This window comes from Epinephelus lanceolatus, chromosome 22, assembly GCF_041903045.1.
Source record: "Epinephelus lanceolatus isolate andai-2023 chromosome 22, ASM4190304v1, whole genome shotgun sequence".
In the NCBI taxonomy this organism is placed as follows: domain Eukaryota; kingdom Metazoa; phylum Chordata; class Actinopteri; order Perciformes; family Serranidae; genus Epinephelus; species Epinephelus lanceolatus.
The window spans coordinates 34,445,823-34,463,868 of NC_135755.1; the positions used below are offsets into that span (position 1 = coordinate 34,445,823).

The 18,046-nt window shown below is 38.4% G+C and overlaps 1 protein-coding gene across 2 annotated transcripts; it reads right to left on the reverse strand.

Annotated features, from left to right (window-relative positions):
* Positions 1-5,349: 5,349 nt before the first annotated feature.
* znf16l (zinc finger protein 16 like) lies at positions 5,350-17,952 on the reverse strand. 2 transcript variants are annotated; one of them, XM_033652059.2, is made up of 3 exons: positions 16,080-17,952; positions 13,751-13,960; positions 5,350-12,299 (listed from the first exon to the last, which is right to left on the reverse strand). In XM_033652059.2, the coding sequence occupies exons 1-3, from the start codon at positions 16,828-16,830 to the stop codon at positions 11,599-11,601; spliced, it is 1,662 nt and encodes a 553-aa protein (XP_033507950.1). In that variant the 5' UTR covers positions 16,831-17,952; the 3' UTR covers positions 5,350-11,598. The 2 variants fall into 2 exon arrangements, with proteins under 2 accessions (XP_033507950.1, XP_078020264.1); XM_078164138.1 differs by having other exon boundaries at positions 16,068-17,952.
* Between the last annotated feature and the right edge of the window lie 94 nt (positions 17,953-18,046).

The window sequence follows — 18,046 nt, forward strand, 5'->3', positions numbered from 1 at the left end:
AAATCCATGCTGATCGTGGTTAAACTAATTTGTTCCCGTTTTCAGTGAAGGATGTATTTTCATGAATTCTCTTTTCACACAGTAGTATGACATAATGATGGATCACCCTGCCTCAGTTTCCTGGCTGTGTTTTAGGCCATTAAGCCACACGAAGTCACAGCAAGCTCATTTGCTCCTGTTCAGTTCCAACTGTGCATTTATTTGTACAGTTGCTGCCCACCCTGTGGATTCTGTAATGATTCAAAATGAGGATCACATGATCCTCCCACATCCCTCTGCTCCCTGAATAAAACATTTCATTATTGTTCATTTTGTGTCAGTAAGCTACAATAAGGTTTAATTAGATGTTCAGTTATGTCTCCTGGCACCCATCATTATCAACTGTCCGTTTTTCACAATTTGTCTTCATAAAATAATCCAAATGTCACATTCACTTTCTTTCTGTCCTTGTTAATCAGAGAGCCTTCATGTGGGTCTGATAGGACTTTATTCTCTGTCTTATTAAGCTTTTGTTTTCACATGAAGCCCCAGAATCAAGTTATGTTACATACCAGCTCTATAAATCTGTATAACAGTAAATGACTGTATGTGTTGTGGTACTGTGCTGACGTACTTTCAGGCTGCTGTGCAGAGGACCAGTGCCTCCCACAGGCAGAAAGTAGAAAGTATTAGAGAGGCTGTGATTCCTCCTCCTGTAGTCCACAAAATACAAAACACACAACAATAAAACCCCTGAGATAATATTCAATGCTGTTTTTTTTTTTTTAAATGAGAATAAATGGAGCTTAGTGTGTATTCAGACTCTGTTGTCGACTTCTCCCACAGCATGTCAGGAATCAAGAATATTCTGAATATTCCCCCTAACCTCAAGGTTGTGTGAGGATTACTTTCAAATTACAAGCAATTCAAAGCGTGTGCATGAAGTGCAACTCTGCTTTAAATGATATAAATTACAAACATAGTAACATATGATCTTAAAAGAAATAAATGAGAAAGAAAACAATGAATTATGTAAACTAAACTGTACAAGACCGGTGCATCTGGGTGTAAGGACGAAGCAGTGGGAAATTATGGGCCCAAAAGTTAAAGTGCCACCTTCAGGATTGGATTAGCTCTCTAGGGTAGGGAAACCCAACTTCTGTTACCCAGGGGACACTTTTGCAGAATGACAGGAGGCCAGGGGCTAGTTCATTTATAATATTTATCAGTATATATAATAAATGAATTGCCTGTTTTCAACTTCTCAACATTTGCTGTCCTCACTCATTTTTGCCAAGAGGCGCATCCAGTTGCAGCAGCCCTGCACAGGTCAGGGGCATTTCAAGGATTTCGGAACATTCTTGTCTTAGTCTGGGCCTCTGTCAGGGGGTCTGGGGCCCTTTTTCGGAAAACAGACTCTGTTTTTATGCTTTTTTATGCACTGTGGCACTTTATTTATATTCAAAGTACAACATAAAAATTCCCAGTGTGAATCAATTTATTTTCATTGTGAATTAGAAGATGGTCTGTTGGCCACCCTGTATCCTATCTGCGGGCCCCTATTGAAGTTTTATGGAGGTATTTTATAATCTCATGACCAGACGTTAAACCCACAGGAGCTCCATCTATTTTAGTATCACACTATTGCCAATTCTTACACTTTTAGCTTGAAACATTTCAAACTCTGACTCACGCTGACCAAACAAATGTGGAATGTAAGCTCCTTTTCCTTGACTGCATTAAAAAGCCGTGGTCCTCAAGTTAAGAGACACAAGGGCTGTACACAATTTGTGCATGTTGCACAATGGCAGTAACTTCAGTGATAGAGCTGTTGCACAGAAGTTTATACAGTGAAATCATTGGGAACAAAGCAGCTGTGCTCAGGATGAAGTCAGTCAGGGTGGTTATCACCTAATTAACACAGGGGGGGAACTTTTTTAAACAACACCGTCTGCGAGCTGATCCTCCTGGGAGAATTCCCCCCAGCAGAACTTTTTAGAAACTTCATAACTAAATGGACCATTTTAGAGCATTCTGAAACAATGATCTTAGATCAGAGATTCTTAAAGTCTTCCTGATTGGGTGCCATTTTGTGGAGGCAACTTTTGACTGAGGACTGCATGGGAAAAATGCATTCTATACAATGAGTTTTTTTTTTAATCATTTTCATGTATTTTGACATATTGCACTATATTTTAAATGGCATTCTATACACTTTTTAATGACATACTATACTAAGACTTTTAATGACTATGTGTATGACAAACTATACTATACATTTTTAATATCATTTTTATGACATTTTTAATGACAAACTATACTATGATTTTTTTTTTATATCATAATCATTACTTTTTTGTGACATATTACAGGCTACTATAATATTTTATATGACTTTTGTAATGACATACTATTCTACGACATTTCATTATAGAGTATACTGTTACATTTTTAACCATGACATTTTTAATTACTTTTAATGAAATACTTTACGGTGACTTTTTCATAACTTTTTATATGACATGCTGTACTATGAGTTTTATATCATTTTTATGACTTCTATGAATGACACAGGAAACTATTGACATTTTAAATGATTTCTTTTAAATGACATATCATAGTATGAGTTTTAATGCCATACTATACTATGTCATTTTTAACTATGACAGTTTTAATTGCTTTTAATGGCATACTATACTATGTCATTTTTAACTATGACAGTTTTAATTGCTTTTAATGGCATACTATACTATGTCATTTTTAACCATTACATTTTTAATTACTTTTTATTGACAAACTTAACTTAGACTTTTTATACAACATATACTATGAGTTTGTGATATCATTTATGTGACTGTTTTATGGTATATTATACTACCACTTTTAATGACATACAATGGCATTTTTAAACATGACATGTTTAATTATTTCAATGACATGACTTTTCATACAACACAGCATACTCTGAGTTTTTTATATTATTTTCATGAGTTTTTTCTTTTCTTTTTTTTTTAAATTAATACTATATTTTTACTTTATTAATGACATTTTTGATTACTTTTTTAAATGAAATACCATCTATGAAGTAAGATACCAAGAAATATACATACCAAGTAATGAGAGAGTACAGTGTTTGACATTGGAGTTTGGCAACACCACTTGCATAAACCACAGGCACAACTGCCGAAAAACCATATTAATAGAACCTGTAGTAATAACAATGGCAGTTTGTTACATTTATTCATATTTTTTATGACAATTGCTAATGATTACTTCAGAAGGTGGTCCTTGGTTGAATTTTGGGCATTGAAGTTGTTTTTCTTTTTTTTCTTCTGAGAACTTTGCTGTTTAAATTCAGTGACTGCAGTAGTGACATTGCTGCAAGCATGGAACTTGTCTAATCCTTCTATCATTAGTTATACCCACTTATTCTTTAAGAGGGTCTTGGCAGCTGGAGCTGATCCCAACTGCTGTTTGGCATCTCTTTCCAGAAACCACTATTATTACTCTGGGCAGTCCACATCCACAGAACACAGTGTCTAGAGTTTTCTTTTGACATATGTTTTTACTGGGAAATTTGTCTGTATGAAAACAGTGGACAGTGTCATCTGTGGAGGCCACCCTATCCTTAACCAACCACATTAGGCAAGCGGTCCCCCTCCTCACAAATCTTAACCCCTGCCCACGAGAGATGGGTTGCAGGATAATATGGCACTCAAATAAACTAAAGACACTGATTAATGATATCTGATCACCCTGAACGGTAGTGTACATTGATGCACATGTCTTTCAGTTTGGATGTGCATGAAAAATGCCCGTTGATTTGATCTAAAGCTTTCTCCTAGTTAGTGCATTTCAAAGCAATGGTCACACAGACATACACACTTTCTCTAAGAACTGGAGATACCAATTAAAAAACTGCCATCACAGTGAAGGGAGCAATTAATCAAAAAGAACAGCTATAATAGGATAACCACATGAATTATGACTTGTGTCTCTCTTTTTCTATAGTATCTGCCACAACACTCTGGATCCAAACACAAATGCTTGGGAGAGAATATATTTTCTGCCGTGTATAGATACTCCTCAGCCTCCAGTCATCCATCTTGATTCTTAACTCTGTGCATGGATAATGTCACTATGCGCCTGAGGAGTCAGGTTGATAATTATTCCATATGGTTTGACATAGGAGATGTAGCAGGACCAGGCTGTAACTCTAAACAAATACAGGTTTAACTGATGGGACTGTGGAAGTCTATGGCTGCCAATATCAAAATACAAACTTTATTTTAAAAAAAGAAAGACAGAAATTTAAAACCTACTTTTAAATTCTATGGTTTAAAATGCCTTAACAATTGAAAATAGCACTGACGAATGATTTGTACTAAACTCAAATTTACTTTTCATTTGCATTTTTAAAAACTGTCAATGTGAAAACTTAACTAAAAATATTAGTTATACAAATAATACACACACAGACATTTTCATCTGGGTAATAAGATAATGGAAGTGTTTAGATATATTACACATAACATTATCAAAAGGTTAGAAAATTATTTTTTTAGAAAATAGAAAAAACTAAAATTAAATACTTCAGATTTTTTTATGTTAACTTGAGACTTTCGGAATTTCAAAATGAACTCCGTACAGCAACCTGAGCCAGCACCAGTGTCTGCACATGTGTCCAGTATACATAGTGTAATGGATGTTACATGTATGTATATTGTTCATAGCTATCTGAAAGAAGCAACATGAGCATGTAAAAATATTTCATATATGTCTGATCAACAGTTTTAGATTTCTGGATGTTTGTCACCATTTCAGGCATCCATTGGCTTCCATACATTTGTCAAAGTATTTTTTTTTTTTTTTTATGTGGCAATGCAGTTAAAGTGCAGACTAATCTCATAATTATAGCTGCTGTGCAGCAACAGTCAGGACCAGGCAATTTTAGGCAAAATTAGGCAATTCTGAGCAACACACACACTAAAACAAAGCATATCACAACATAGAAGATACATCATATAATTATGGCATGCCTTTAAAATGAAAATTCTTATATGAAGATTAAGTTTTGTACTTAAATACTGAACATAAGTTACATTCCACCACCTGTATGTGTTAAATAAACACAATAATTCATGACACTGAGACAACCATTTATTAGAAAGCAGATTGTCAGTGGTTAGTGTTTCAATTTCACAGGTTTGCATCAGTTGTGTTGTCGTTTTTTAGTCTTCCACACAGTGCCAAGACCTAAAGCTCTTTTTACAGACAAGCTTGAAGTCAATTTTTGTAATACTTTTTGCACTGGATTGGATCAATTGAGTCAACACACCAGACACTTGATGTTATTTTCCTTCAAGGTTATTTTTCTGTCATCACACAATGTTTAGTTGTCATACAAGCAAATGTATAAAATAACCAATATATAGTCTGTAACATACATTACACTGGTTAAAAATTAAATGATAAATTTCCTACACATGATAAAAGACAGTACCACAAACATCTTTTTTTGTTGTAGTTACACAGTCAGTCCACATGTGGGTGGTGGTGTTCCACTACCCCATCTGTCACCACAGAGTGAGGTGATAACAGGGTGTTCTGGAGGATCAGCAAGTTAAGGCCAAATTAATAAATGGATTCATACTGCAAAGACTTTGATCTTTTGTCATTGTTGTATTTCACAAATAAAAGTCTCTCCCTAAGATTAATGTTAATCTTATTTCCTCTCTGTGTAGGAATTCCTGTTGTGCTTAAACCATGTGTATTAGTATGAAAGTTGTGACATGAATTCATAGTATATTTTTTTTAATTATATCTATCAGCATGTCAACTCAAAACTCAAGGCTCACTCCTGACCATCTTCCATTCGTACCACAGTTAAGTCCTGTTTTTCCTGGCAGCCATTCATTAAATACTGCAGAGAACTGAAATGTATTTGAGACAAGTAATTCAGTCAGCATCATGTTTGACTTTAAGTTACTGTGCCATGATGGATTTTTAACCCATATAAAAGTTGTTACATAGTGCTGCATCATTGGATACATGTGAACAGCACTCTGTCACACACCTCAGTAGATGACACTAAATGTTAGATTTTATGTGGTTGTATAATCAAACATCCACCCCTGTAGGCTTTAATGGCCGCTAAAATATGAATTTTGCTCTATCACATATAGCAGGTATACATGCAGGTGTGACTCATGTCAGTTACAGTAAATTTATAAAGGTGCTACCATTTTGTTGTAGCTTTGAAGCAGGACTGGGCTGCTGTAGAATTTTTTCAACCTGGTTTGATATGAAGCCAAACACTGAACTGGACAGGTATACCAAATATTATCACCAGCTGTCACATTGACTTGGCAGCCACTACCAAGTGGAACCCATCCTAACAGCAAACGAGCATCCGACTATCATGTGGAGCTGAGAGAAGTTTTCCTACAGGGTTTTCTACCAGAAACCCCTTTCTGGTAGAAACAGAAAACACATGTTTGACATTGTGATATGTACTGTAAATGACACTGGGTCTCATTTATGAAAAGTTAGTAAATCTGTGATAGGTCTGCACATAAAAAACCTTGGTACTAAAAACCTAAATCAGACTCATGAATGTTGCGGGAAACTCAGATTTGATCGTAGTTATGTGTGTATGTTCATAAATGCCAGCCAATCGTAAATTGGCAGCCCACCAGTCAGCAATAAGCATATATCACCACCCATGAACAGCCAGTGACCACCATATATGGGGGTGATAATTACTATGGATAGGTGCATCCTGTCAACCTGTGAACATGGAGCAAACAATAAAAGAGAGAGAGAGAGAGAGAGAGAGAGAGAGAGAGAGAGACAGAAAGAGAAACTTCTGACTCTAGGATTGAAGTTATTTTAGGTGAAGTGGGGCTGAGAAAAGATATTTTATTTTCTTCTGTTAGTAGTGGTGTGACAGGGACAGGTAAATCAAAGGCCTGGAAGGAGGTAAAAGGTGCTATTAACTCTGTGTCCATAAACGCATACAAAAATACCACAACAGAAACAGGAGGCTCTTCCCAGTCTCTTTTAGAAATTATTCCTGATGGAGACAGCAACATGCCTCCACTAGACCAGCCAACAGCAAACTCAGAAGGTCAGGTCATGTACGTGTTATATTAAGTGTTAAATCACTTTACATTCTGACAGCCATCACTGATAGTTTAGTGTTTGGTCAGTAAGGTGGGTCTCACAGTCTCGCCATTCAAACAGAAGACACATTTGTGTAATTCTCTCTCTTGATTGTATCAAGTGGGAACAGGATGCCAGAAATGTAGAAAACACATGTATTAAATCAATTTAAATAACTCATTCACATTTTTAAGAAACCTACTCTGAAGCTTGTATCTGCTAACTGCCAACTAATTTAGCTAAATGTTATATTTCTAAACTTTTGTCATGTTTAACTTATGTGTTTCAAAAGTGTCTATGTATTGTGAACATAACAGAGCACAATACAAATTAAACTTGTAATTTCTAATAATGACAAGCAATATTTATGTGTATTCCTTATTTACACAGGCACTTCAGAAGGTGCAGATTTTGTTAGTACCTACTTTAGTTACTAAAATATTGATGAATGCTGAAATAGACGTATATTTCCTGCTGTAAACAGTTTACATACAAATTTGTTCTGCTAACGTTTCATGAATGAGACCCATAGACTACAGCCAACAGCAAGTAGATTGTTAACAGCAATGGTCGTTTACCAAAAATTTATAGCTCCCTGGCAATCTCCCTCCAGCAAGCTGCCCCCTTATTTTGTTTTTTGTAGTGAAATAAGAAGTTACTGTACAGATAATTACTTATTTCAACATACCAAGGTGGTGCTTTCAAAGTGAGCAATGGAAACAACTAGAAGCAAGGCGTCCAACAAAGGTTCAGCTCAAAATGGCACAACGTGTTGTTTGCAGCCAGCTAGAACACCTCTTTCGTCAGCTTCAAATCCAAAATGCTGCCATATTGGTGCAGTTTTAGTTTTCTTTAGACAAACTCTGCTGTATCTCATCTCACCCCCCCCCCCCCCCCCCCCCGAAAATACATGAACTTTCTTATAAACAAACAGAACACTCTTCTCCCTCCTACCTCTAGCCATGTTTGCTTTGATTGATTACCACCTTTCAAGTCTGATCAATGTGATTTTCATGCTGAAATATGCTGCCATATGCTTCCGAAAACATGTTACAGGATAATTACGGTTATTTACACCTTGAGTAAGTAGCCAACAGTATATCCACATTATCTAAAACACTTTATTTGGAGGTCAAATGAAGGTGAGTGAGCACTAATAATTCACTGCATTGAAATACTGTGTACACAACTACAGTAAGTACAGCAGGTCAAAGTTGAAGCAGGAGTGTCTCTGTAACCTGTGACAGATTTTTACCGATGTTTACCATCCTCTTTTAGTCTAAATAAATGTGACTGATCAGGGGGTTTGTCTCCAGCCTGTCTGGTCATCTGCTGTGCTTCTTGCCCCATTGGACTTGAGCACAGTGAGTCAATTAGTGCAAAATCATTACTGAGAGAAATGATGGACAATACTACAAACCCATGTTGTATAAACAGGAATGATCCTTTAAAGCAGTGTTTTTCAAATAAAAGAGTATAGGTACCCTTAGGGGTACTCTGGAGTTCTGCAAGGGGTAGGTAAGATTTTTTTAATATGTTAATTTCAAAAGTATCAGTCATGCTTAATTCCTAAAACAATTATACCATAATAAAGTTCAATTTAAAAGGGTAAAAGTTTGATACTTTATATTCAATATTCCTGTTTTCAATGCAATCTTTGCACTGGTCAGGGAGTACTGAGCTGTACAAATATTTCAAAAAGGGAGCATTATTAAAAAAGTTTAAGAGCCACTGCTTTAAAGAACATACAAATTATAGTAAATGGGCTAAAACATGCTAAACTACTGATAGTCCTTTCATGAGCCTCTGCACTGATGCCATCCAGTACAATGTCACCTCTTAACATGCTCCATGTGGTGCCTGATGGCTTTTTAACTGAACAATCTAAGCCCAAGGTTACTAGCAGAGCAGTCTCCATCAGTGGATGGAGGTTGCTCTGTTGTCATGGATGTTTCTGTACTCGTTTTTAGGTCAAGAATAAACTTGCTAATTTTCTACTACAACAAACAAGAAGTTTTAAAGTCCTCAGAAAATGAAAGAATTTGAACTACTACAGTTTGACAAAAATTTAGCAAATTCCACTTGGTGATGAGGAGTCAGTTGCTGCGTCCTAAATCACATGCTATGCTCTACATGTTTGTATACTACACCATGTGTTGTATACAACATTGACCATCATTGTTCATACTTTTGTGTACATAAACAGTAGTATATTTTCGGATGCACTGAGGTGTAATTACCATGCCACTCCCTAAGAGCCTTCCTGTCAGTTGGAGACAAGTGTAACCATGGTAACCTGTGTACACCTCAGCTCTATTGCCATTTGCAAGTCTGATGAACTTCCTGAGCTTTTGGTTTTTCATCACATCTGTAGGGACAACATTACTTGTGCTGTTAGCAAATGCAAGCAACAGGCAAACAGACATCTGCATAGCCAGATGATGCGTACATTAGCACGCTAACATCAGAATGCTATAATGTAGGGGTTTAAAAAAAGGTTTGATATTATGTTTTGTGATAATGTATCATTTTTTTAAAAACACTACTGATTTTTAATTGTTTACATTTTTTTTTTCTTAATTTGTTTACCTGAAGGACCCTGACAGCACTCTTATTCTTTTTTGACAGATAGAGGCTAATGTTAATTCCTTTTCTCAGATTGCCTTAAATGTAGTGCTATGATGTTGGATGTTAAGGGACTGTGATAACTACAAATATACATGCCTCTGTTGTAGTTGGATATAGTTGTGTGTTGTTTTTACTCTAAAAGTTTTCCTAAAATTAGATTTTAAAACTAGAATTTAGCCTTGGGGTTGTATGCCCACAAGGCAGTGATGCTGCCGTAATTTTTGTGAAATTTTGTCATAATCAGCATATGCATTCTTATTTAATGGCAAAAAACATGTTTTTTATGAGGTCACAGTGACCTTGACCTTGGACCACCAAATTCTAATCAGTTCATTCTTGGGTCCAAGTGCTAAATTGTGGAAGTTCGCTCGAGGACATCTTGAAATATTGTGTTTATGAGAATAACACGGACATAAGGTTACAGTGACCTTGACCTTTGACTACCAAATTTTAATCAGTTCCTTCATCATCTCTAAAGCCAAGCAGACTTTAAAATATCGCATACACAAGAATGACACAGGTCACAGTAACCTTGACCAAAATCAAACCAGTTTATCGTTTAGTCCAAATAGACATTTAAGTCATATGTGAAGAAATTTCCTGAAGGCATTCTTGAGAAAACCTAACTTAATCTAATCCAACCTAGTTTAGGTTGATGGATGACTCTAAATTGGCTGTGGGTGTGAATGTGAGCGTGAATGGTTATCTGTCCCTATGTATCAGCTCTGTGATAGTCTGGCCACCTGTCCAGGGTGTACCCTGCCTCTCACCCAATGTCGGCTGGAATAGGCTCCAGCCCCCCTGCGACCCCTAACAAGATAAGTGGTTATGGAAAATGAATTAATAAATGAATTCTTGAGATATCGTGTTCACGAGAATAGGACGGACGGACTTACAAACAACCCGAAAACATAATGAGGCATAAAAATAGCAATATATTCAATCGTAACTTCTGTATCATAATACATATTGGATTCCTGCCGATACAAAGCCCCACTACAAGCAGATGTTTAGCAAGTACAGCTAATGTTAATGCACGTAACGAATTTTATGGCACATCATCCAAACAGTTTGAGATATTTCAGTCTGGATTCAAGGGGTGGATTGAACGATCAACATCCATGAAGCCACGCCACACGCCAAAGCCCAAACCATAACAAAGCTCAATTATCAAGTAATATGTCTTTCATTTGTAGTGGTATCCCTACCACAATACTTCATATGGTGTTTCCTAAATTGCACATCAGGCACCGGTCTCATGACCAAAGTTATAGGTTAGAGGTATTTATTATTTGTTACAGAGCTGCCTTGGTGGCTGTCTGCTGTTATGTATGTTGATATCAATATCGCATTGTACTGTGGGATACTTATGCCGGCTTAGTTTCCAGTGTTTAGATACTGCAATGTTTCACTGGAAATAGTATGCAATTCACATACTACTGGTTTCATACTAAGGTTTCAGACATACTAAAAAAAACCTCACATACATACTAAACAGCATGTTAATATGGAATTTCAGATGCAGTCTATGTGATGCAATCGATGTAGACGATGAGTTTACATTTTATCAAACTACTGTTTCCGAGGTCAAGAATGAACTTAAACTCAATGATGCAGCTTTTCTTGATGCCTGATGCAGATGTGAAATGTCATGAATGTGACATAACACGAAAGCTTGGGCAGCATCTCAGGATACCAGCCCCGTTCTCCACATGACCAGCACCTCCCTCAGTGTCAACAGACACACACTTTAGAGTCAGCACCATGTCCTGTCTTTGACATACACTTGAAATTTCTAGGTATTAGAAAGCGTAGCAGCCGGGCAGGTTACTGTGCGGGGGTGCAGCGGTGGCTCTTGTAAGTTCCCAGGTGGCGGAAGCTGCGCCCACACTGCTGGCAGCAGTAGGGCGTGGCCCCACTGTGGATCCTCTGGTGGGTGTACAGGTTCCCCAGCTCTTTAAAGCGCCTGCCGCATTGTGGACAGGCATACGGGCTTTCGCCAGTGTGCACCCGCTGGTGTCTCTTGAGTCCTGATAGCACTGAGAAACCTTTACCACACTGAGGGCAGGGGAAGGGGCTCTGGGCCCCGCTGTGCACCAGCCTGTGGCTTTTTAAACGGGCCGCGTGGCGGAACCTCTCCCCGCACTCTGGACACATGAAGGGCTTCTCTCCAGTGTGGATACGCTGGTGCTGTCGCAGATTGCCAAGGTAGTTAAAATGGCGGCCACAGTCCCCGCACTCGTACCCCCCCTCGATTTTAATCTCCTTTTTCACATGCCCCCCTCCCCGCCCCGAACCAGCCCCTACTCCTGTGCCATCTTCGTTCTGCACCCCTCCGCCCCTCCTGGAGTCACTGCTGCCATCACCCATGGCAGGTGCAGTTGAGCAGGTGGACTGCAGAGCCTGGAGAGCCTGGGCACCAGCAGAGTCTGAGTGTATCAGTTTGACATGTTCCTCTAGGAACACAGAGTCAGGGCAGAAGGTTCCACACAGAGAGCAGATGTAGGTGTGGCCGGGAAACTGCTGGCCTGAAACCACAAACACACTTCATTTCATTAATGCCTAAATGATAGCAAACTGTCCAACCGGTATCAGACAACTGTTGGCCAGTCCACCATGCTTTATTCAACATACACTGTCAGCCATCTTGCTTTCATCAGGGCCGTGTCTGAGGTTGTTTTTGGTACTTGTATATACAGTTAATCAGTCAGTCATGTGACTTAAAGGTCACAATAGATACAAATTAAAGAAATCATCATCATCTGCTGCTGAATGAATGCTGTGTAATAAAAAAGAACATAATTTTATATTTTAAGTAATTTTTGTCATCAGAACTGTCTTCTGTAAAATTACAGAATTTCTTTCCAAAGACAAAGTTAGATTTTTAAAGACAGAACTGCTGACACTTATTCACAAATTATGCTTGTTCTAGTTTTCTAAAGTTGTTATTTCATATTCATTAAATTATAAGATGAGATAGAACTGAATCCCTGAAAAAAAATGCTTGTGCCAAAGAAGTACAGTAAACTAGGTAAATAAATAAACCGTATACATAATATTAAGTTGAAAAGTATTTCAAGGTTACTATTAGAGATGTTAACCAGTAATCACTTAACGGTCAAGAATATTTACCTGGTGCACAGTGCAGAGCGGCCAAGGCTAACCTTATCTAACCAATGGGGACCAAAGGGTGGACAGTGGGCACTATGTTTTCCGAATGTTTACACAGCTAGCTGGCTGTCGTTTAGCAAAGCCAACAGAAAACAAAATAAAAGGCAAAACATTTACATCACAAAACATTGAAATTTCAGCACCTCTAAGTGGATAGCGCTTTTAAATGCGGTACTAAAGCTCACTAAGTCAATAGAGTGCTGGCCTAACAGGAATGACCTCTTGTATTTCACACCATTTTGCCTTTTTTTCTGAAAAGATTAACCAGTGAGTGGGTGCTTCATGGGTGTTGGGCTATCAAAAGCAAAATAATCTGAAACTGACGACACCCTTAGTTACTATCCATGCTGATGCTGAACATGATTTGTGGAACAAACAAAAATCAATAAAACAACCAATCAGAACCACAGAACATACAATAGTCCTGCGCTCTCATTCTACAGTCTTGCTAATCTAAATTGAAACTGGGAAAAAATATATGCATGTAGAATAAAGGGAGGTGCAAGTTGAAAATGATGGCACAATACATGAATAAAAGTGCAGGGTAATGGTTACTGTGTTGTAAAAAAGGATATAGTTTTCAGCATATCCAAACAGTGTTGATATTAATATTAGGGTGAGCCTTAGTGCAGCTTTGAAGCTTACAGCTGATACATGACACTGGCTTCATGACCTGTTGTGACCATCACTGAACCTGTTCCAGCTTACACCAACATTTATCAATTTATCTTTAAAGTTTATTGCACAGTCTGTCCTGTGTTTGTAATTCTCCCAATCATTCCTTTTCCTTCTCCCCAGTCTTACCCACCTGCCACAGGCCTGTCTGTGCTGCCCTCCAGTGGACTCCCTCCCTCCCCTGGAGAGCTCTGGGGCTCCATGGAGAACTCAGAGGGCTGGACGTGTGAGAGCGGGGCCTGGGCCTGCTCCAGTCCACCTCCCTCCCTCCTCGACAACTCATCCTCATCATCATCCTCTGTCTCACCGGTCAGGTTGCTCTCACAATCGGGATCCTTCATGACTGGGAAAAAAAAAGACAAACTGACCAACACCATCATAAAATCTATGTATCTATGTACCTGCTGTACTCAAAGATTCCTCAACTTTATTCTTCCGTTCTTTGTAGAGCTTGGGTACAGCTGTGTCGGTTAAAAAATGTCGGGGCAGAGTAACATACCTGGGTTCCTGTGTTTTAGCATGTAACAAAAGACTTTGTTTTCAACAACACTGTATGGACGCAGATCTTTGCACATGAAGTAGGTGATGGACTGTGTTGTTTTCTGAGCTCTCTCAGAGTTGGATGGTAGTTTTTTTAAGCTAAGTGTGTCCAGTGTTGATTGATTTTTCTGCAAAGCGGGCTTAGCATTAGCAGCTAAACGCTATGTCTGGATGAAGCGTGACGTGAGCCCCCATGTACATTTGTATTTTATTGTCATATATCACTACTTGAAAATCGCATGTGTCATATCCAAGTCCTCCTTTCCTTCAGTGTTAAAAACCCCAAAATAAGTCCAGAAGTTTGATCTAAACATTGACAGTGCATTTCTGATTTCTTTCTCCGGTCCCTCTATCTATTCTTTTTTTTAATTTCCTGCCAAATGCCACTAACATCAGCACCATCTAGTGGACTGAAAAAGCAATTAATTTTATTATTCTAGTACCAAAAGTTGTATTTACAAAAAAATAATAATGTATATAATAGAAGTTCGATACTTGGCATCTGTGTATCAATACAATATTGCTACACAAAATGTCACGATACAACGCTGTATAATTTTTTTACCCTGTCCATAGTTCCCAGCTAAAACTTAATACAGCAGGTTTTGCTCAACGTGAAGTGCAAGCTGTGACAATTTCAGTGGCCATGTCCTATTCTACAAGTTGGAAAGAGAAGATGGAGAAGGCAACAACAGAGACAGTAAGTGAGAAATCATCAGAAAAAGAGAGCGTGCAGTGGTTTCACTAATTGTTGGTCCATGATTGGATAAAACCAAATATCTGTATTAACAGAACAAAAATACGCAGGTAGGCTAATGCAAGATGTCATCTTGCTACTAGGGTTGCATTAGTACCTGTTTTGAGGTATATCATGGTATGAAAATTGATGGTTATCATTTCTTGTACATTTGCTCATCTATGGTAATTCAAAAATAAAATGCAACCAGACAAAACAATCTCAACTAGCCTATATTTTATTTATTTTAAAAAGGGAGACACATACTTCAATGAAAAAATGGCTTCAGTTTAAGTTATAATAATAAAGTCTTTGTTCAACCAAAAAAAACAACTTTGTTTTCATTCCTTTAACTGTTTTTTTATTTGATAATAATTATTATAATTGTGTAATACCGTATATTGCTATACCATGAAACCACGATACTTTCTGATACAGTTAATCGTACGATGAATATCGAATACCGTTGCAACCCTAGTTTCTACTACTGTTTACTTCCACTGTGCAATGTGCAATGCCCTCAGTTTATGATGCATTTATTTTGCGTGTGCGTTATTTTACTATCTTTGTCCGGAATTATTGACATTTTCCTCCTCTGAACAATTTTCTTTTCTTATCTTCTTTTCTTCACTATTTATAGACCTACCCTGTGAGACAATAACAGGTGAGGCGATAACAGGTATCACTAGAACGTGTGCAAGCAAACAGTCTCCATGGAAACTGTACAGTATTTCTTTTAATGGCATAAATAACTTAGGAAACTTTTTTAAGGAATTCTGTGCAATACCCTCAAGTAAGTCCCTCAGCTGAGACAAAATTAAGCCTAAAAAGTGTAATACTTAGGGGAAAAACTTGGGGCATTTTGTGCAACTGGCCAGACATAATTTGGTTGAAAAGGGGAACCAGAAAGGTTGCAGCTGGCAAGTTCAAATCCAGAACCAAGCACTGTGGGGTGACAGTGCTAACCAGTGCACCAACATTCCCCCTTTTTTGACTTACTCAAAATTTTATCTTAGAATGTCAAACTTTTGACTTATTATCTACAATACCACTTGGCAAAAGTATTTCTATTTGTTATCATTCTTACTTATTATCAGTTTTGCTGGCAGTAATGAACCCCATAGCTTTACACAGTGCATGTCACTCACACACGCACACACACACACACACACACCTGTGTGGTTACCTTTCAGGTCTGAAGAATACTCCATTGGTGCTATCCATTCGTAGTCATACATCCGTTTACTGCCAGAGGGGAGCATACTGAAAAGGTCATCTGTGGTAGACTCGGAGTCTCCGTGCCCGGGCCCGGAGCCAGCCATGCCGCTGTCTGACCACAGGTTGAGGGATTGCGGGTCCGGATCTTGGCGAGCCTCCCTGTCGCCGCTGGCTTGGCTACTCTGGTCTCCGTCCATTTCAGCACACCCTCTCGAGTTCTTGTCTTTCATCAGATAGTCGCAAATAGCATCTATATTCTCCTTCTTCACACCAGGCATGACAGCCTTGGCTCTCCTGGGATCGATACTATTGTGTTTGTTGCCGGAGCTGAAGTCATGTTTCTTGAAGCCAGCATCTGCAGACGGCTCCATGGTGGGAACGCCGGGGAAAGGGTCCCTACCATCCCTCTGAACTGTCTCTAGTCTCGCCTTTAGCACCTCTATTTCCTCGCTTTTCTCGCGTAGCTCCATTTTCAGGACTCTTATCCTGATGCTGACCATTTTGCGGATCTCAGAAAGCGCTGTCTCCAGCACCACGGTGATGTTTCTGCCGAGGTGCTCGGTGATGTCGCTGACCGAGCAGAGCAGCTCCTCGTCGGGCTCCAGCTCCAGGAAATCACCGTCGGCTCGGTTCGCTGACCCGGGAGGCTCCATGAACGCGCCGTGGAGTTCAGGAGACAGGCTCGTTTCAGCGAAGCTATGGTTTCTTTTGCGACTCATAGATTAGCTTAGCGAAGGGCTCTATTTTCCCGAAGAGTTTGGCTAACGTTAGCTAAATGCTACCCAACAAGCTAATGTTTGGATGATGCCGAAAGACAGTAGTTAAGTTTGTCACAATTAGAGACAGGATACCGGATGTAACAAGAATCTGTCTTCAAAATAAAAAGCATTAATGGCTCAAACAGGCAACTGGACGTAGCCTTGGCCGAATATACCTTTGTTTTCAAAGGAGTAAACGGAAGTAGTCATTTTTACAGTAGTTTACTTGACAGATACACACAACAGAGTTGCAGTAATGGCTGAATTTGGCAGAGTTTAGATCGGTTTTATTAAGTAGCGCCCTCTACAGTATACAGTAGGAAACAACTTAAATGAGTGGGAATGACATCTTGCAGAAAATCTACTTTAGTGCTGAGCCATCATGTATTTTGTGATCCCTTCTGTGACTGTCTGTTAAGTGCTGCTAAATTGCTGAGTGTTGCTCCAGTTTTAGAACAACACTGCTCCTGCTGCTCGGCTGTTATTCTGAGCTGACAGAGGAACTGGCTGGAAGAAAGGACATGCTGAGTCTGTTCCTGGGATGTCTGATGAAAAATATGCACTCTAGATTAAAGGAATACTTCAACCCCCACATGACCATTTCTACATTAATTGCCACTTACACTGAGTTCATAAAGAAAACTTTTTCTCACACACCTCCATAAATGAAGAATCCAAAAACACAGACAATTCTTGATCAATTTAAGTCAGGGGAGTCCACATTTCACAACAAAACTATATCAAAACATCTGTTTACAAACTCTCACACAGCTCCAGCAGTATAATCCAGGTCTCATTTATCTAATCATATGCTCAGTACTTTCTAGGGATGCAACAGTATGAGATTTTCATGGTACAATAAATGTCTCAGTATTATGGTTTTACAGAATTATTAATATCAGTCAGAATGACCCTTAAAGAAAAAAATAGAAGGCTTATCTTTGAGTGAACAAACATTTTATTACTGTTATTGAGACTTGAAACGATTTTTTAATGTAAGTATGTGTAAAAGGTCTCCCTTGTGAAAATGACAATGGATGCATAATAATGGATTTTTTGTTGATATCTGATATGCTGATAAATAACAACTCATCTGGCTGATAACAAATACTGATATCGATATATTCACTTTTTCTCGACCTAAGTTTAGTGATCATCAATCACTTCTGTAGTGGAA